The sequence below is a fragment of the Liolophura sinensis genome, chromosome 13 (assembly GCF_032854445.1).
Source record: "Liolophura sinensis isolate JHLJ2023 chromosome 13, CUHK_Ljap_v2, whole genome shotgun sequence".
Taxonomy (NCBI): domain Eukaryota; kingdom Metazoa; phylum Mollusca; class Polyplacophora; order Chitonida; family Chitonidae; genus Liolophura; species Liolophura sinensis.
Window position 1 is genome coordinate 5,917,279 of NC_088307.1, and position 21,767 is coordinate 5,939,045.

Here is a 21,767-nt window from a genome sequence, read left to right on the forward strand (position 1 = left end):
TTCCGACACGTGAGTGTCGGATTTGTTGTGATAGACCGTCAGATGCGTGTCTCTTACCCTGTGGGCACGCGGCGATTTGCCTCATTTGCGCCCGAAGACTAACGCCACAGCGATGAACGTTCTGCGATTTGTATATTACGCGTACTGTCCATTTATTTTATTAATTGTGAATCGTTTTAATCGTTTTTATGTTGTTGTTAACTCTCGTATTTGTTGTTTAAAAAAAAAAAAATGGCTGTTTAAAAAAAGAAAAAAGAAACAATGCTAAGCAGCAATTCCAACGGCCCTTTTCATTGCCAACCAACTCTTCCCGAAAGAGTACTTTCTCAATCTAAGCACTAAAAAGAAAAAAAGAAGACCCACACCAGACACAGTCTTCCCATTTTGTAATTGTATAATTGTAGTTGTTCTGATATTTTATCCCAAATCCTCAAAGTCTTCCTGACCTTCTGCTCCACCTAATTCATACCCAGCCTGAAACAAACAAGCCACTGTTTTCTCTATCTTTATCTACATCTCATTGTCTTGTGTATATGTATAATGTATTGGTGTTACTTAAAAAAACAAACAAACAAAGAAAAAAAGAAACTCCTGCTCCGCCTAATTCATACCCAGCCTGAAACAAACAAACCACTGTTTTCTCTATCTATACTACCAGGCAAAAGAAAGGTTTCGTCGTATTTTTTGCCATAAAAAAGTAAAAGCGCGGTTCCGGGTTTGATTCTAAGCAGGACTTAGTGTATGACTGCATCGTTTCCTCTACCAGAACGCATCGTCACGAACGCAGCAATTGGAATTGTGAAATTGCGACCACAAGCAAAACGTCCTTTTGAGGCATGGCTCGTGATGTACGTGCGGAAATGTTGTATAAATACTCCTGCTCGAAAGAGAAGACATTGAGTGACCGAAAAAACACCAACAGTATGCCAAGACTTACGCAAGCGCAACGAGACCAGGCCATCGGTATGTCTACCATGGGAGTCTCGCAACGTCACATTGCAAGAACGTTCAACTGCAGCCAAACCACCACCAGGAGGTTGTTGATACGCTATCAGCAGACAGGCCAGACCCAAGACAGACCAAGATCGGGAAGACCGAGGGTAACAACTGCGGCTGAAGATCGCTACATCCGGCAGATCCACCTTCGAAACCGATTCGTCACGGCGACGTCAACAGCGTCGACGGCACTAGGCCATGTCATCAGCCCCAGAACAACACTGCGTCGTCTTCGTTCAGCTGGTTTACGACCTTACCGCCCCTTCCGTGGGATGGCCTTGACCCTTTTACGCCGTCAACGCAGATTGCGATGGGCACGTATTGTACGTCGGTGGCAGCGACGTGACTGGGCAAGAGTGCTGTTTACAGACGAGAGCAGGTTCTGCCTATTCAGGAACGATGGCAGAGTTCGAGTTTTCCGACGAAGAGGCGAGCGTCTCGCGCCAAACTGCGTAAGAGAGGTTTATCCGTTTGGAGGCGGAGGCGTCATGGTTTGGGGAGGGATTTGTGACCAGATGAAGACGCAGCTGGTTATTGTGTGAGGTAATCTGACTGGCCAGCGATACGTTGATGAGGTACTGAGACCTGTCGTCGTTCCTTTCCTCCAATGACAGCCAAGAGGATCGATCTTGCCACACGACAACGCAAGACTTCACACTGCCCGCATTGTTACAGACTACCTCGAGACCGCAAACGTCATCGTGTTGCCCTGGCCAGCCAACTCACTAGACATGAACCCCATTGAGCATCTCTGGGATCACCTTGACCGCCGTTTGAGACAGCTGGTGCCTCCTCCAACTAACCAACAGGAACTTGAGCAAGCTCTGTTAAACCTATGGAACCTTATCCCTTTTGACGTCATCCGGCGACTGACGACGTCAATGCTGAGGCGTGTGCTTGCTTGCATAAATGCCCAGGGTGGCCACACTCGCTACTGATGACTGTAGTCCTTCATTTCTGTGGATACTGTGACTTTACACGCACTTGCCAGTTAACTTTACATTTGTGTAATCTTTTCTTCTGACCCCTTGTCTATTTCATTGTGTTTTGTGGCCAATTGAATGCCAATATTTTAAAGCCTTTTTGAGAGAATATTTCACAATGATTCCTGTTTATAAACAAATCTTCTTAATTCTTATATCTGCCTTTGTTTTTCTTTTATGGGCTCAAGAAGTGGGTGAAACCTTTCTTTTGCCTGGTAGTTTATATCTACATCCCATTGTCTTGTGTATATGTATAATGTATTGGTGTTACTTAAAAAACAAACAAACAAACAAAAAAGAAAAAAAAACCTATACCCCTATACTATACGGTTATACTGTTATACTGTACTCTAGTCTACTACACGCTAGTATATACACATACACCCCGCGGTGTGGAAAAAACCCACCAAATTTCTTGTGTATATGTATAATGTATTGCTGTTACTTATGTATTTCAATGCAGGCTGGCTGGGAGGTAGGCTGGTAGGCAGGTGAGTCAGTCGGTGCAGGGCAGGCTTGCCAGTATTATACATATATACATGGCAGGCGAGGTGAACACAACCCCGGCTGACAACAATGTAGCCTCACGTGCACGGCTCAGCCAGGCAGACGATCCTGTATGAAACGCGCGGGGAAAAAGCATAAAGCCCGCTCACACTAATCATCCAATCACTGGGCTGATAACGTGCTTTCGCCCACTATACCCCTATACTCTACGGTTATACTGTTATACTATACTCTAGTCTACTACACACATCACATATGCCCCGCGGCGTGGAAAAAACCCACCAAACTTCCCCAGGGAACGGGTGACGTCACATCTGCCAGCCCTTGGGGCTGGCAGGTGTGACGTCACCACCAACCTGCCCAGCCTGCCCCAGCCGGGGCAACTGGGCATCAACAACCTCCACCTCAAAAACCTCCACCTCAAAACGGCACCAAATGCGCATTCTCAACTACTGTCAGGTAAAGAGAATGGATTTGTATGAAATATTAGAAACGAAGGCTCAGACCCTGATCCCCATGCAATGGCCTCGGCATTGTTCATGATTTCTGTACACAATTTGCCGGTGGTGACGGTGATGTAAAGCAAATGTAGAGAGCTGCGCATGCGCTGTAAGCGATATGAGAAAGTTTGACTGACCTTGTCATCTTCCGTCCTCCATGTGAACTTTTGTCCTCCATTTGAACATTGCTAATGCGTGGGGTAAACAATTTATAAGATTCTAAAATTACGATGATTTTCAAGTGTCAAAAACACTGTTTTCCACTGACAGGTTCAAATGCGATGAACACAAAGTCATGTTTTCTGTTTCTTTCATCTTGTCACCTATATTCAGCTCTTTAGAAAATCAGTCTGCGGATGGTTGTGGGTTTCTCCCGGGCTGGGCACGGCTTCCTCCCAATATTATGCTGTCTGCCGTCGAATAAGTAAAATATAAAAAAACAAGGCAACGCCAACAATAGTCAGTTCTAATTTAGAATTTCATCGAAGTAAGATGACAATGACGCGATGGTGTCGCCAGAGCCTATCATGGGATGCCATTCATCAAAAGTTTCCGCAACAGCGGAAGAAATAGCCGGTAAGCGACGTGAGATACATCAGCCACAAGATGGTGGAAACGTGCGAGACGTTTCGAAACTGCACCGATGCCGGAGACGGTGGAAAGTCCGCCAAGGACACAGGTTGTGGACTTCGAACTATTCTGCGTGTGCAGAACCGAATCTGTGGAATTGCAGATCGTGTGCTCCAGTGAATGTTTGGTCGACAAAATAACTGAACAAGATACCAGTATTGTTTCCAGACCTGAAGTGATCGATCAACCCGGGAGATCCACAACCAAAGATGACTTGGTTGTGGAGGACATTGAGGACTTCAGCCGGGTTCATCTCTGGGCCTCACCTGCCGGGTCGGAGATGGATTTAAACGTGGAAAGAAACATCGCAAACGACTGAAAGGGCAACATTCTTGATCCAGTCACATCAGATATACCTCACACTGATGTCGACCTCAGTAGTGATGGGAAACATGTCGAGGATAATGACGGGTTGTCCAACTGCTCCTCAGTGTTATCTAAACTCTTAGAGATACCTCCCCGTTGAGTACGGACAGAGACCCGAAAGATTGCCTTGAGGCTGCCCTTCCCGTTACCACTAATACCGTCTTAAGCGACTTGTCTGTCCCATGTGTGAAGGGATCCCTTCCAGACGTTTTCAGGCTCCGCAGGAAGAAAGTTCGAAAAGCTTCCCGGTCAGCTCGTGATTTCCGACAAAAAAATGAGTCAAGGGCTCCCGATTTGGGAGCAGTCCAGGACTCCCTGGTGTTCCTCAGGAAAATCCAAAACTCGACAAGGTCTGCCTAGAAACGTGGATGAAGCGACGTCTGAAGGAGGAGGAGGAGGCGGCGGAGAAGAAATAAAATGGGAAATAATTGCGTATTGAAGAACTTGAGAAATAATCGTATATTTTTAGAGGTTCAAATGGGGGAGATTTGGGGTTACATTAAAAGTACTGGGATTTTGTCAGGCAAGATGCTGATTATATGTATTGAGTGAATTTCGACAAGCATTGGGAAAGGAAGAAAAATTATCAAAGAACGATTTAATACATTAACTGATTATTATATACAACCGTCATAAGAGAATGTAAACAATTATAGCTTTAACACCTTCAGTTCTAAGCAGGAAGCCTACAAACTACTATCTACAAACTAACGGTAAGCCTCGGAGCAGTGAATAGTCCGGGTCATTTAATAGACAGAGATATTCTACAGAGTTCAATGTCTGGACAGAATCACTGGAGTGAACATAAGTGAAACAAGAACATGTGCACTTCGAGGTTGTGATGTACACCTGTAGTACATGTAACACAGAGTAAAGACACAGTCATATTGTATATAGGAGACAGTGTAGAAATGGTACAGAGGGATAAGTGTGACACACTGTCACGTACTCTGTGGTAAACAAACCAGTACAATACAGTATAACGATACTACGGTAGCTCGACCGAGTGGTACTAGTGCATTGTTGTTGAACTCGACTTGTGAAACGCTGCAGCATACCACTTTACAATACAGTAGTTGATTATGAACAGCCTCATTTGTAAAGACTTTCGCACATGTGTTTTTGGTACATATACAGAATTATCACATAATAGTTTCAGAACAATCTTACAAATGGCTTTTTTCCATCAACTCTTATTATGCACATGCAGTATGTGTTAATGTGTACACATTCAAACGTCCTCAGATTTATGGACAATTATTGTAGTTATCTTAGAGAACAAAGTTAACATTATTTACATATTTTTAAACTGAAAAGAAATATATTTCTTTTATTATAACAGATACAGCAGCCTGGCAGAAGGGAACGAGGTTGGGTGATGGGAGAGTGGCTGTGTTAACGGTACGTGATTGATGCCATGAGTGGGTTGCTCGAGCGGCGTCGTCAGTAGTACTGTGAGTGGTCCAGAGAATGCTATAGCGAACAGTACATTAGCAGTTGTAGTGAGTGGAACAGTGTGTGGTATTGTGAGTGGTACAGTGTGTTACTGTGAGAGGTACAGTGTGTGGTATTGTAAGCGGTACAGCAAGTGGTACTGTGAGTGATATAGGGAGTAGTACAGTGTGTGTAGAACAGAGCGTGGTTCGAATGTGGAGTAGTGAGTGGTACAGTGAGTGGTGTTGTGCACTATGTGGTTCGGAGTGTGGTATAGTGAGTGGTACAGTGTGGTTTCAAGAGTTGAAAAGTGAGTGATTCAGAGAGTGGTTCCTAGTGTGAAATGATGGTTCAGTGTGTGGTTCCGAGAGGGCTATAGCGGTGGAGTATTGAGTTGTACAAGTGGTACGGAGCACCTTGATCAGTGCAGTACAATGAGTAGCACAGCGACTGGTACTATGACTGGCATAGTGAGTGGTACAATGAGTGCCACACTGAGTGGTAGAATGAGTAGCACACTGAGTAGTGCAATGAGTGGCAGAGCGACTGGTACTACGACTGATGTAGTGAGTAGTACACTGAGTGGCACAGTGATTAGTACAATGAATGGCACAGTGAGTAGTACAATAAGTGGCTCAGTGAGTGCTAGAGCTGATCTAGGCCGATTTTGAACCCGATATAACGGGTTTGGGCGTCGCCAGTTTGGGCGCCCAAACGAGTGACAAAGAAAAACAATATTCGCGGAAAAATGAACTTCACTGCTTGTATGGATCGGTCTAATTAGTAGGAAACAAAACGACATCAAAACACCCTTAAATAGGCCATTACAATCACAATCGGTAGCTAGCGTGATGTATTGTTTAAATCTCTGCAAAGAGGATACAGAATATGCATTGTCACATGCTGTTTGAATCTGCGCGGAGAGTGGAACTCTTCTCCCAATAAATGTTAGGATAATCAGGTCACACGTGCAAGACAGTGACCTCAGACAGGTTGAAGGACATCGCGCATACAAAGCCAATGCAACGGAACGTGCGCGGTGACCCCGAAATCGTGCACTAGGCAAGAAATGGCAGGCGAGGTGATAGCGAGACGTACCGGTTGATTGATGCCAAAATGCCGCGTCCAAAGACGACTAGAGTTAGCCATAACAAAAAAGCGTCAACGTATAGATCCGGCCGATTAAACAGCACAGAGGACCTGAAAAATCCACAAAAAATAACAGATTTTTTTGGCGGTAGTGGTCGAAAAAAGGCAAGGATTTCAGAAGCAAATGAAACACGTGACGGCATCGATAGTGAGGGAAGTGCTGCAGAGCCAGAGGTGCCGGAGTCGGGCGTGCTGATATCCCCTAGCCCCGAACCGGCGTCGGCAAGCACCAGCGAAACACCAAGCACTTCTAAACTTCACACCCAAGAAAACTTGGAAAATATACAGGAAAATGTCGACAGCGATAGGCCTTCAACACCAGAACAAACCGAGTCTTTAGACTATAGCACAACGGAGGGCAAAAGATCTGACGGACGAACAAACAGGGACGGTCAATCACGGGCCCAGTGGGAAAAAATTTTTTCTTGGCTTTATTACAGTCATGACCAACAAGGTTGGAAGTGCAAATTATGTGAGGAATATGCTGTAACAGGTGACGAGACATGGAAAAATAAAGCAGTTAAACTAGAAGGCCATCCAAAAAGGGTTTTAGAAAATCACAGCCGTGGCAGTAAACACCAGAATGCCATTACTCAGAAAAGAGCTATACAAGCCATGGTTTCCAAGGGAAATATAACACAGCAGATAACGAGTTCTTTGGCAAAACAAAAACAAACAGAACAAGCCCGAAATCAGAGAGTAGTCGAAAAATTGATAAAATCAACATACTTCATTGCTAAGAAAAAGTGGGCAGTAAAACAGAACTTTCAAGAATTTGTGAATTTTATTGCAAATTTGGGAGAGGAAGACTTACGATGGCATTGCCAATCTAGTGCTAAAAACGCCACATACTTGTCATCTACAAGCGTTGAGGAATTTCTGTGTGCGATAAACTGTTGTTTAGAGACAGATCTTCTCGATAAGCTGGCCTGTTGCTCTGGCTTTACCATCTTAGCAGACGAAAGCACAGATGAAAAAGATCGAGAACAACTCACCATCTTCATCAGGTACGTGGACAGAATAACACACAAGGTTAGTGAAGAATATTTATCAATTGTTCAAATCAAGGCTGATAAAACAGCTGGGTCGCTTTTCACTGAGGTGATGGGCGTTTTAAAACAGAAAGGACTTGAACCGAAAGAAATTCGATTTACTGGGTTTGATGGAACAAACACAATGTCTGGTGAAAAAAACGGACTTCAGAGAAGAATTAGGCACATATCCCCTCACGCAATATACCAGAATTGCAGAAATCACAAACTGGCTTTAGTATTCGTACACTTAATGAAGAAATTCCCATTACTTCAGCAGCTGGACAAAGTATTGCTCACAGTTTGGAAACTTTTCAAACACTCAACTATCAAGTTCGCCGTTTTTGAAGAAGCACAGGCTGTTGAAGGCCTCACGCCTGTTAAAATTTTGAAGGCTTGCACAACACGGTGGCTGAGTCACGGAGAAGCATGTGTGAGGATATTGTCACGCTGGGACTGTTTGCTGGATTCTCTTGACACTCTGTTCGCTAATCGAGGCGAACCTGAAGTAAAGGGCTGTAGAGATCAGCTTATTGAAGTGTGCTTGATGGCAGTTTTACTCGCCGACGTGCTGATCGCCGTAAATCAGTTCTCTAAGTTTCTTCAGAGAAAGAACCTGGATTTCACATCTATTCCGGCAAGATTTCAAAAACTGAAATTAGCTATTTCAGAGCTTTCTGCAAATTTGGATCTAGGCAAATACTTTTCACAAGCAAGAAAATTTGTGGAAAAGAACAAGACAAGAGCAGAGATGGGGAGACGCCTCAGACGGGAAGACAGCTTTCTTGATCACGATCAGTCTGTTACAGAAACTGTGGAACAATTCAAACAAACTGTAGCAAGACCATTTTTGCACAGTCTTCTACAAGAATTGGAGGATGCCATATCAATCAACAACCCTGTGTTAAAACATTTTGATGTGTTTAATCCTTCACTCAAGCCTCAAGTTAGTGACAGGCTTGCTCACTTGGATGCTCTCATTGAGTTTTATGGTGACACACAGTTGGATACTCACGGGGGTGAAACAAACACTTCCTATCCTTTAATTAATAGGCAGGAAGCAGTTGGAGAGAGGTCAGATTTTCTACAAGAATTTGATCAGGCTTACGAAACTTGTTGCTACGATTTCAGGACAGAAGTTGCTAAGATGGTCCGAGAAAAGAAAATCAAAAAGATGGACACCAGTGACTACATTGACAGTCATCCCGTGGAATCTGCCTCAGTTTATCAGCAAATGTGTGCTTCTGGGTCAGGGAGCTTAACTACCACAAAGCACTGTATGAAATTGTTTGAATTGGCACTACTAATCCCGCCTTCCACAGCAAACGTAGAAAGAGGTTTTTCTACCATGAACCTCATTTGCAGCTCACTGAGAGCCTCACTCAACCAAACAAGCTTGGATCGTTTCATGAGAATAAACCTGAATGGCCCTGACAGCCTTTCAGAATCATACGTGAAAAGAATAGCGGAGAAATGGGCTTCAGTGAAAGATCGTAGGATCCTGCCTTGCTGAATCATAATGTGCTAATTTTCATTTGAAAAGATGAACTTGGTGAGTTAATACACAATTTGTTTGAGACTTTTTGCACATTATGGTTCTGAATGTATCTATTATGTGCATGTCTGACATACTGATAGTTATCAAGTCAATACATAAGAAATAGAATGTTTACTATAATGAGCAAGTAAATGAACTCAAAGCAGTGCTTGGGTGAAAGTCAAGGTACATTGTGCATGCACTTGTTTATTTACAACAACAAACCTGCTGACATATATGTGATGGTATGTGTTATAAATTTAAACCCGAGGGTCTGCGACAAAATGCACTGTTTCATTATTTGTCACATGTATGTATGTCACATCTAAAACTCAGGGTCAGTCCCAGTTCGTAGGCCTACAACAGAGACGTATATCGTTATATTATTAAAACATATATATATAGATGTAAAATATAAATGTGTGGATAGTATTAACTAATATTTTAAGCTGTTTAAAATACCTGAGAGTGCTTTTCATAACATCTATCAAAGTGCTTAATATGGCCTAGAATGCATTTCTGGGCGTCGAAAAAATCTAGCGGCTGGGGGCCTGCGGCCACCAGACCCCCAGCTAATAGGCAACGCCTCGCTACGCTCGGCCCAAGGGTGCCCAAACTTTGGACCTAGAATAGCCCCAGGAGTGGCACAATGAGTGCACAGTGAGTGGTACTATGACTGACATAGTTACTAGTACAAGGAGTGGCACTTTGAGTTCTGCAATAAGTGGCACAGTGAGTAGTACAATGAGTGGCACAGTGAGTACCACAGTGATTGGTACAATGATTGACACAGCGAGAGGTACAGAGTGGCACAGCATGTTACAAAATGAGTGGCACATTGACTGTTGCTGTGACTGACATGGTGAGTAGTACAATGAGTGGCACCGTGAGTAGTACAAAAAGTGACACAATGAGGGGGTACAATGATTGGTACAGTGACTGGTAGAATCAGTGGGACAGTGACTTGTGCTATGACTGACATAGTGAGTAGTACAATGAGCACCATAGTGAGTAGTACAATGAGTGGCAGGGTGAGTGTTAGAATAAGTGGAACAGTGAGTAGTACCATGAGTTGCACAGTGAGTTGTTCAGTGAGTTGTACAATGAGTGACACAGTGCATGGTACAATGAGTGCCACACTGAGTAAAAGAATGAATAGCACAGTGGGTGGTACAATGAGTTGCACCAAGAGTTCTGTAATGAGTGACACAGTGACTCCGTGAGTGACACAGAGTGGTACAAAGAGTGGCACAGTCAGTGGTACAATGAGTGGCACAGTGAGAGGTACAATGAGTATTCGGAGAGACACAGTTATTAATAATGGTAAAGTAATCCTATCATATAAATTGAATCAGCGCTCACGAAAATAAATGACACTTAACTTCAATGATATCAAGTGGAGTATAATATTTTATTGCTTTAGAAAGTATTTATTACTTTCTAGTTTAAATATTTGTTTTATTTCATGTGGTTTCGTCATTTTATACTTGTCAACAGCTAATGTCATGTATATATATTTTTCAAATGCCGCATTTTGCGAATTTAAACCCTTTTTGTAAAATCGCCTTTTTATAAATGTTCCCCTTGTGCACGGATATATTAGTAAAAATAATAATAAATGCTTATGAAAAGAACTCAGTTTATTTTGTTTTTCTGTATTCCGCACTTCACTGGATTACATAATTACCCTCCAGAACTTAATATTTGCTTGACGAACGGCAGCCATTTGTTAACCTGTTGATCGATTCCTTTGAACCGGGTCGGGTCATATCAAAGACTTTAAAAATGGTCCTTGTTGCTGCCTCGCTTGGCGCTCAGCACTTAAATATTAGAGCAAGGAAACATGACTGGTTGGCCCGGTGTCGGCATAATGTGACTGCGTGGAGTGTCATGACTGGTATCTTCGACATGACACTTCAGTGAAGGCAGCAGTTTGGAAACGTGGGCTCGTCCTGCCACAAAAAGATACATTGTATGTACGCACATGTAATGACTCCTCGTCGTCATATGACTGAGCAGTTGTCAAGTACAACGTTAAACCCCAAGCATACATACACCAGTCCTTGGACAGTTGAAAGCGAAAAGTGAAACTCATAGATTATAAACAGTTTTGGATACGCTGGTATAAGTCTATACTGTTTGAAATGAAAGCAGTGTACAATTAAATGTTCTGAAGTGTCTCATATTGTTTTGTTTCATGGTAATGTCACTTAATGCTGTGCGTTTTCCTGACCTTATCCTGGAAGTTAATTTCAAAAAGTTAATTTTGCTGGGAGGAAATCGGGCCGTGAATGTGGCGAGGGTTAGACTGTTGTATCGAGGATGCGGTTTAAGCATCTGAGCCACCGTTGACTCCTGGTAGATATAGGATTTACATATATTTTACAGGACGCAATAAATATCTGTTATTTCAGCATTAAGAAAGCCTTCGTTTAATAATGAAGCCTGTTAAGTATGTATACTTATGGGGACAAAATCACAAAAGTTTGCAGATTTACCGATTCATCCACCAACACCACATCCACATACCCCAGACCCCCACACAACATAACCCCAAACCCACACCCTTTCTCTCCATCCGAACGCATGCACATATTTTATAGGTAAATATAAGCGTCATGTCCGACATTTATATACCATTCGTAGTCCGTAAAGGGCGTTCCAAGTCGATAATCGCAAGATCCATTTCCAAAACAACGTTTGACACTAGTTCCCAAAGACAAAGGTATGTAAGAAATTATACAAATAAGAAATAAAGCCAGTAACACACCAGAGAGAAGCGGTCATCAGTTTTCAATGATGCCGGGCAGACAATGAAATTTCCAGGCATGAATTCCATATCAAAGTTCAAATTCGTAGTCCGTGAATGAGTTCCAGGTCAAATTACAACTAAACAAGTATCTCAGTCGCGCTTTGATTGCAACTGTTCATAAAGGCATCTTTCCGGCCTCTAACCCCAGGTTAAGCGGTGTTACAGTTCGAAAATGACGAGCGTTACAGACCTTAACCGAACAGATTGTGATTCAAAATTAACGGACGATTACATCTTTCCCGTTAATATCAAAGAATCTCATACTACAAGAGGCGCCATCTATGATGTTACACATGACATGCTGGTCTGTATAAAAGCTGTCTACAAGATAGGGGTTACACTCGGCAACCAGCGCCATCTATGTTGTTAAATACCACGTACGCGATAGATATACATATAAGGATAACAGCGCCGTCTATGTGGTTGATCACAATGCCGATCGCCAGAGATTCTGAACGCTCTATCCATACCTGCCAACGAAAGTGTTATACTCATTGTAAAATTTGAGAAACTTAGAATGAAGGCGTTTGAAAAAGTTTCCTTGACAAACTAGTTTTCGAACTAACAACATGTGATGTAGATTGAAGTCATCACAATTTACGCAAGATATGACAAATGCTACAAGGCGAGATATGTATACGCCCTATGCAGGACCCTTTGGTATATTGCTATCCAAATAAGGATAATTTACAATATCAAAAATGAAAATATCCCTTTTGTCGTGAGGGCGGGGTTAAAGACATTTCTTTTAAGTCTGTGAGTGGGTATAGTTCAGATTGTAATTTTGAGCGATTAGGCTTGCGTTTATTGACCTGGAGCGTCCATCTTGTTTCCACGCTGTGATTGACAGTTGAATACATTTTCAAAATCAATAACTGCGGTGTATAATTGACCCCTCAGCTTACTTACAAATTTTGAACGCATGCGTTAAAGGTAAATATATTGTCAATTGTAGAATACCCTGGCTGAGATCCACCTTTGGATTTGGACAGTACACTGACGCTTTCAGCCAAATAATATTGTCTCTGGCTTTAAATAGATCGAAGAACTTACTGAAAATACTCAACAGTATAATACCTCTGTAATTACAAGTGTTAGTGGGATCGTCAGATTTATATAGTTGTATTATCACTGCAGTTCTCAAATCCACCGGCGTTCACCAGTATGGAAAACATGACTAAACAGGTTTGACAGATACTGAAAGCAATCAAAGGACTGTACATTTCAACAATTCCCCTAAGAGTTCGTCATTTCCAGCAGATTTACAAGACTGGCGTTGAATAGCTGTCTCAATTTCTTCCGACCGGCCCGGATAGCACAGCTGGTAGAGCGTTCCCTTCTGGAGAGGTAGATCCAGGGTCAAACCTGGTGAATAACATCTTTACTTAATTCGTTCATAACAAACAGTGAAAAGGTAAAGGGCTTATTACACCTCCCTGTTTGATTCCCTGTTAATACCTTTTTAAACAGTTAAATATAAGCGTCATGTCCGACATTCGCATACCATTCATACGGTTCGAAAATGACGAGCGTTACAGACAGTCTGTAACGCTCGTCATTTTCTAACCGGGAGACCTTAACCGAACAGACTGTGATTCAAAAGTAACGGACGATTACGTCTTTCCCGTTAATATGTAAGGATCTCATACTACATGAGGCGCCATCTATGATGTTACACATGACATGCTGGTCTGTATAAAAGCTGTCTACAAGATAGACGGTTACACTCGGCAACCAGCGCCATCTATGTTGTTAAATACAAAGTACATGATAGATATTTACATGAGGATAACAGCGCCGTCTATGTGGTTGATCACAACGCTCTGTCCATACCTGCCAACGAGAGTGTTATACGCATTGTAAAATTTGAGAAACTTAGAATGAAATCGTTTTATGGAGTATTCTTGACAAACTAGTTTTTGAACTAGCAACTTGTGACGCAGATTAAAGTCATCACAATTAACGCAAGATCTGACAAATGCTACAATGCGAAATACCTATACGCCATATGCAGGACCCTTAGGTAGGCCTATATTGCTATCCAAATAAGGATAATTTACAATATCAAAATTGTAAATATCTCTTTTGTCGTGAGGGCGGGGTTAAAGACATTTCTTTCAAGTCTGTGAGCGAGTAGTACAGTTGAATACTTTTTCAAAATCAATAACTGCAGCGTATAATTGACCCTTCAGCTTACTTACAAATTTTTGAACACATGCGTTAAAGGTAAATATATTGTCAGTTGTAGAATACCCTGGCTGAGATCCAGCTTTGGATTTGGACTAGCAACTTGTGACGCAGATTAAAGTCATCACAATTAACGCAAGATCTGACAAATGCTACAATGCGAAATACGTATACGCCATATGCAGGACCCTTTGGTATATTGCTATCCAAATAAGGATAATTTACAATATCAAAACTGAAATCATCCTTTTGTCGTGAAGGCGGCGTGAAAGGGTACCTTGTTCGCCTTGATACAGATATAGATTCAAATAAGATGTACCATCAGGACTATCTGTTGTCTCCTTTAAATCCAATGAAGGCGGATAGATTTCCTTCACCGCTTCAGCAATATTGAGGTTATTTCACGCCAGTAGATCATTAATATACCGCTTGGTAAATGAAAAGGATCGAGCTTTTAAGATATTACTTTTAAGTACTTTTATCTTGTCCCTTCCGGGATCACCATCTGTCGGACAGCCCGAGAAATCTTCGGTTCTCTTTGTCAGAACACTGCTGTTGAATAAAATTTACAAGAACGAACCCACCGATTTTAGATTTAGTTCGGAAGTAAGACTTATCATTGATGATAAAAGAGCAACCACTCGTAAGAGACGTTTGGAAGTTTCTACAGTGTTACTTGGGGGACAGTGTTTGGCTATGTCGAAGCCGACAGCATTAACCCTTTGTCAAATACTTGGTTAGAGGTACCCTTAAAATACCTATATACCCCGTTTATACATTTATTGATAATTTAAATGTTCTCAAACAAATAGATGCACAGTGAAAAAAAAACTATAATTCACTGGATTTGAACCAGCAAAAGGAAGTTAATGTGTGTTGTCACAGACGCCAAGTGACATAGTCCTTACAGCGTATGTGCCGCTCTCTATACCCTCGCTCTTCATCATTGCCACCACTAGACAAACTTGGCTTTTGAAGCCTGTTAATGAGGCTTAGGCACTCCATTGGTGTCTCGCGCGGTACCATTTAATCAGCACTCATCAATAAAATTGCCTCAGATTGTGGTTAGAATAATGTTTTGATACTTCAGGTAAAGAAAATGGATTTGTATGAAATATTAGAAACGAAGGCTGAGACCCTGATCCCCATGCAATGGTCTCGGCATTGTTCAAGATTTCTGTACACAATTTCCCGGTAGTGACGGTGATTTAAAGCAAAATGTAGAGAGCTGCGCATGCGCTGTAAGCGATATGAGAAAGTTCGACTGACCTTCATGTCATCTTCCGTCCTCCATGTGAACTTTTGTCCTCCATTTGAACATTGCTAATGCGTGGGGTAAACATTTTATAAGATTCTAAAATTACGATGATTTTCAAGTGTCAAAAACACTGTTTTCCACTGACAGGTTCAAATGCGATGAACACAAAATGATGTTGTCTTTTTCTTTCATCTTGTCACCTATATTCAGCTCTTTAGAAAATCAGTCTGCGGATGGTTGTGGGTTTCTCCCGGGCTGGGCACGGCTTCCTCCCAATATTATGCTGTCTACCGTCGAATAAGTGAAACATTCTTGAATACGGCGTAAAATACCAATCAATTAAATAAATAAAATCACTCAGTCACTTCCAAAATTGTTTTTCGTTACACTCAAAAATTAACCTTAATTTTAACACAAAGCATGATTATAACATGTTAATGATTTTATTATTGTAACATATCATTCTGTCACATTCAACATTATATCTTGTTAGTCTGATGGAATCTTTATGTTGAAATAATAGGATGTGTGTGTTGTATTTAACCTAATCTGCTATGATAACAGAATAAATTCCAGCGACACTTAGACAACTGGCTTTCTGTTAAAATCAGCTGATTATTTTTTTGAGTGTAGTGACGCGTAACACCACAAGCTTCACTCATCAATCGATATGTTACACATCGAACCCTGTATCATATTGTAAATAAAATGCAGCTAAAACACTCCTTCTATAATTCATAATGTTAAATACCACAAGCTTGCTTTTCAAAGGAACACTTCATTACATGGGCTACGTTATAATTATTCAAAAACAAGTGGCATGCTGGACAATGGGCGGAGTCCGGTCAAGTGTCATGCTGGATAATGGGCGGAGTCCGGTATAACAGCTGATAACTTTTCATGAACTTCACTTTAAGGTCTACTTGTGACACGGCCATAACTGATATTGTTTTCAACATTATAAGATGTTAATTTATTTTGTCGTCAGTAATGCTGTGATCAAACGACAGTTCGATGTTAGGAAATTTTTTTTAAAAAAGACAATGCAGGCTGTTCTCAGGAAGAGTAGTGGAGATTGTCTTAACAGCTTGTGGGGCTACTATAGTAAAACAGATTGCTCTGCACGCCCTTTATCCACAGGCACGCCCTTTTATGAAGAATTCCTCTTCTGGTGTATGTGGAAAGTCTGCCAGCAACCTGCGAAAGGGGGTCATAATGCTGACCGCCGTTGTATGAGTGGAATATTCCTGAGTAGGGCGTAAAACACCAAAGAAATAAAAAAATAAATATGTGTATGACGTCTCTTGAGGCAATGTAATCTTCATACCTATATAAAGTTTATATGGAGTTTAACGTTATGCTACAAGTATTTTAACTGCATTTTGTGATGAATGGGTGGAATATTTTTCTGAAATAATTATGAAAATACAAAAAAAAATAATAATAATTTATCCATGTACAGATCCATCATGTATGTTTCTTTAAAGTTAGATAATTTTCTTATATAATTAAACTCTACTTAGTATTTTCAGTTACACTTCATCAATGCAAACCCAAAACTTTCAAATATTCAAACATGGCGGTTGGAGTTGGAATTTATCCAGTTTTCACTATAGTTTTATGCTTGTGTGGGTTTACTAGTGATGACACATAAGAACACCTACCTGGAACTGATATAAGAGACGCCTGTGACTACGGACAAGCAAATTATTTGGTGCCCAGCAGTACTACGCTGAAACCAGCAAGTGAAGTACAGAGGTGTTCAAGGTAAGCGTATGGAACAAGACAGAGCTGTGATAGTATCACAGCCCTGTGGAGCTAGTGAAAGTCTAACTTGGATGCGTGGTGTATTCGTAAGTAGACACTTACTAAGGTGATCTTCTTGGGAAGAATGTATACCCGCATAAACACGCATTTTTAAAGTTAAGACCCACACGCAATTTGTCCGTTTTCCTTTAGATGGTTAAGCCCAATCATTCCGTGTTGCTGACTGTCCTGTCGATTCGACTAAAAGCGTCGGTTCGAAAATGTTGGCTTGCTGCGGTTGCGCCAGGTACATTTGTGATAATTATGACGCTATGCTCATTATCATTCATGACGCTATGCTCAAGACCGAGTTCCATGGCAACAGGCAGTGTAAGCACCATCGTCACCAAGGCCCTTACGTACTCGTAACGTTAAGTGGGCTTCGTACAACTGGGCCCAGCTGATCTGTATTTTGCAAAAGCTAATCTGGGAATCAAGAATGAAACAAATCTCAGATCTAAGTCGTTGTTAGTTCGCGGTGTTCAGCATGCTACTATTAGGGCAGGACGCTAGCTCAGCGTAATGACCCTGGAGCCTCTCACCAATGCGGTCACTGTGAGTTCAAGCCCAGCTCATGCTAACTTCCTCTCCGATCGTAAGTAGGAAGGTCTGTCAACAACCTGCGAATGGTAATGGATTTCCGCATGGCTCTGCCCGTTTTCCTCCCACCATAATGCTGGCCGCCGTCGAATAAGTGAAATATTGTTGAGTAAGGCGTAAAACACCAATCAAATAAATAAATCAATCAATTAGGGCAGCAAAAACTGACGAGCTCTGGCAGGCAGTTTCGCTGTTCTTCCCCTCTCTTCTTTCATTCAAGAAATTGCCAGAACGTCTAACCAATATACTAAGAGAAAATTCTTTTATACAAGTCCTTGCGGGCATCAACGAGTCAATTCATCAATCAATCAACTAATCAATGGGCTATTTAGTGTCCTGCTAAGTTTTGCATCATGTTCGAACGCATCTCCTGCATGATATCCATTGTGTGGTTGTCTTTTTCATCCATTATCATGTCGATCGCCTAATCAGTGCAATATTCTCGCTAACGGCGTTAAACACGACTTCATCAAACCTGTAAATACCCTAAATGACCTAAAATTTTGGACACAAACGTGCATTTTAGAGGCAAACAAATGTCACAAAAATATTATTTTTGGTGCCGAAACTTACAATTTCCAGTAGAATATCATCTCATGTTCTCATATGAAACCTCAACCCACATTTCTAAACTCTCAGAATCAGAGAAAATGGGCAAGTTAGTCATGGACGAAATTTATGGTCATTTAGGGTAGATCAACACACCACATCGCAAATTGCAGCCTCTGACTCGCGCAACTTATAAAACAATTCATCCAATGAAAAGGTCAATGTGCTTGCAACGAGACTTTATTGAGAGAAGGGTTCCGCAAAATACCAGGTGCATAGTAAAGATATGATAAGAGTAGGGTTATATACCGGTTAACATGTGTGCAAAAAGAACGGATCTGTCAGAGGATATTTCATAAGAAAATGGTGGAGTAGGAAATCGTCATCGGTTATTCCTGGCCATCGGGTGCATCTGCAACACCTGCTGCAACATCGGCAGCAGCATCGCCTGCAACACCGGCTGCGACACCCCACGACCCCCTGCAAGACCGCCTGCAACATCGGCTGCAACAACGGCTGCAACATCAGCTGCAACACCGACTACAACATCGGCTGCAGCACGGCCTGCAACACCGCCTGTAACACCACATACAACACTAGCTGCAAGATCGGCTGCATCATCGGCTGCAACCTCGGCAACAATATCGACTGCAACCTCGGCAACAATATCGACTTCAAGATCGCCTGCAACACCGCCCACAACACCGCCCACAACACCGCCAAGACCACCAAGACCGCCTGTAAGACCGCCTACAAGACCACCAAGACCCCCGTCAAGAATGCCAAGGCCGCCAACGGCGACATTCGCTTAAAAAGACAAAAATGGATATACCGATAAAATAAATGGATATAATTTTAACGTTGCGGGAGAAAATAACAAAATATTTTGGTGAACTGACGCAGAGGTCCTCCATTAATGGGCCTCGTATAAATGAAATATTCAAAATGTTCTAAATATTCCAAATTAAATGAATTAATAATTATAAGTAATTTCAATGGTGACATAAAAAAAAAAGGAATTACATTTAAAGGTTGGTAGATCACGTGCATTGTTCAGATGGCATTTCAGTCTTTGAGTGAGTGAGTGCTTGGGGTTTAACGTTCAGCCTTTGAAGACAGTAACGTGTAAATATTCATGGCTATGACCGGTACACTCCTAAATCACAGCAATCGCTGGCTCTGCTGCGACCTGAGGTCAAAGGGTTTATCAGGTGTTTCCTCCATTTTCTTACTTATTTACCTAATTATTTATTTATTTATTGGCGTCCTTCGTTATATATATATATATATATATATATATATATATATATATATATATATATATATATATATATATATCCGCTGTTTATTTTAGAGAAACATATTAAGAAGACGATGACGTCAAAGACAAATGAAAGAAGTGAATAACAAAAGCTCACCTTCAGGCACATGATTTGACAGACATCTGTAATGTAGAGAAAAGGAGTTAGATACAAAAAGAAAATGTGCTTACCGGCTATACAGATTGACACACTTCCGAGACAGGTCAGGCATGGCCGAGCGCAGGTAGTGAGATGATCGAGTTAACGATTCTACACACTGTCCCGAAAAGGACTGCTAAGACTGACGACGAGGGTATGATGGAGTTGCCTGGACCCGAGCAGATTGCCGTGTTGTCACCTGGTAAGAACGCACAGACTGCCAGCGCAGTTGACAGGGCTTCACCATCCGGGCATTGAGCTGTAGACAAAAACGATTTGGACTGGTGGACGGGTTGATTGATTGATTGCGCCAGTTAAAGGTAAGCTACTAATTATATTGAGCTGTAGACAAAAACGATTTGGATTGATTGATTGATTGATTGCTGGGTTGATTGATTGATTGCGCCAGTTAAAGGTAAGCTACTAATTATATTGAGCTGTAGACAAAATCGATTTGAATTGATTGATTGATTGATTGATTGCTGGGTTGATTGATTGATTGCGCCAGTTAAAGGTAAGCTACTAATTATATTGAGCTGTAGACAAAAACGATTTGGATTGATTGATTGATGGCTGGGTTGATTGATTGATTGCGCCAGTTAAAGGTAAGCTACTAATTATATTGAGCTGTAGACAAAAACGATTTGAATTGATTGATTGATTGATTGATTGATTGCTGGGTTGATTGATTGATTGCGCCAGTTAAAGGTAAGCTACTAATTATATTGAGCTGTAGACAAAAACGATTTGGATTGATTGATTGATTGCTGGGTTGATTGATTGATTGATTGCGCCAGTTAAAGGTAAGCTACTAATTATATTGAGCTGTAGACAAAAACGATTTGGATTGGTGGATTGATTGGTTGAGTGATTGATTGCTCGGTTGATTTTGTATTCAATGGCATCATAACTTTGTAAATACGATACATAGAACTAAGAAAAGTGGACAACCGATACAGGTTTAGGTTGAAACTGTGGAACTGATGAAGAGATGACCCTCTCAAGAGCGTGGCACATTGGCTGTAAGGAGTATAGTTATCTGCAACAAACCGCCCAATAGCTGGGGAATGTCGGCGATTTCACGTCCTGTGCTAGGATTGAACGAAGTCGTCATGTGTCATAACGATTGAATTTATTTATTTGTTTGGGGTTTCACGCTGTAAGAATATTTCACCTATACGTCGGCGGCCAGCATTATGGTAGGAGGAAACCGGGCAGAGCCCTGAGGAACTTCATGACTACCCGCAAGTTGATGACAGATCTTTCCACGTACGGTCGGAACTGCGCGTTTAGAATAAAACGTTAACTGAGGGAAATTGATATTTTTTTAAACCTAATTCTACTTTAGTCATGATGATAATGGGCGTGTAATTTGCTGCTATTTAATCAATTACATCAAAATTTAACTAAATAACAATCCTTCATGGGGGGGGGGGGGGAGGGTGGATTCGTGCTACAAATAGAATGAGCTAAATTAGTCAGACCGCTTTATTGATAGAATCTGGTTCGATGACAATTCATTGCGTGTATCCGAAGACACTTAGGGTGTATGTTATGTGCCTCCTTGTTACAGGACGGATTTCCACCGCTCTTTTATGTAGTGTTGCTTCACTGAGACGACTTACAGAAGGAAAGTAAGCCCTCCCGCCCGAGCCATTATACTGATGCGGGTGAACCACTCGTTGCACTGTCACCTTCATGCTGAACGCCAAACGAGGACGTTACAACTTCCCCTTTTAAAGTCATAGGTGTGACTCGTCCCAGGTTTGACCCTGTATCTACATCTCCAGAAGGGGACGCTCTACCAGCTGTGCTATCCGGGCCGGTCGGAAGGAATTGAGACTGTTATTCAACGCCTGTCTTGTAAATCTGCGTGGAATGACAAACTCTTAGTGGAATTGTTGAAATGTACAGTCCTTTGATTGCTTTCAGTATCTGTCAAACCTGTTTAGTCATGTTTTC

The 21,767-nt window shown here is 41.7% G+C and overlaps 2 protein-coding genes across 2 annotated transcripts; one reads left to right on the forward strand and one right to left on the reverse strand.

Moving 5' to 3' along the window:
* Positions 1-6,532: 6,532 nt before the first annotated feature.
* LOC135480484 (protein FAM200B-like) lies at positions 6,533-9,109 on the forward strand. The gene has a single exon (XM_064760327.1). The coding sequence runs from the start codon at positions 6,533-6,535 to the stop codon at positions 9,107-9,109; it is 2,577 nt and encodes an 858-aa protein (XP_064616397.1).
* Positions 9,110-18,727: 9,618 nt separating this feature from the next.
* Positions 18,728-21,462, reverse strand: LOC135480485 (uncharacterized). The gene is made up of 3 exons (XM_064760328.1): positions 21,431-21,462; positions 19,764-19,789; positions 18,728-19,152 (listed from the first exon to the last, which is right to left on the reverse strand). Exons 1-3 carry the CDS (start codon positions 21,460-21,462, stop codon positions 18,728-18,730), a joined length of 483 nt encoding a protein of 160 aa, XP_064616398.1.
* Between the last annotated feature and the right edge of the window lie 305 nt (positions 21,463-21,767).

What these genes read in the sequence shown, in the direction of transcription:
- LOC135480484 (XM_064760327.1), top strand. Translation starts at nt 6,533, where the DNA reads ATGCCGCGTCCAAAGACGACTAGAGTTAGCCATAACAAAAAAGCGTCA.
- LOC135480485 (XM_064760328.1), bottom strand. Translation starts at nt 21,462, where the DNA reads ATGGCTCGGGCGGGAGGGCTTACTTTCCTTCT. An exon ending in GGAGGGCTTACTTTCCTTCT is followed by an intron (nt 19,790 to 21,430) that starts GTAAGTCGTCTC and finishes TCTACATTACAG; the next exon opens with ATGTCTGTCAAATCATGTGC. An exon ending in GTCAAATCATGTGCCTGAAG is followed by an intron (nt 19,153 to 19,763) that starts GTGAGCTTTTGT and finishes TGTCTTTTTAAG; the next exon opens with CGAATGTCGCCGTTGGCGGC.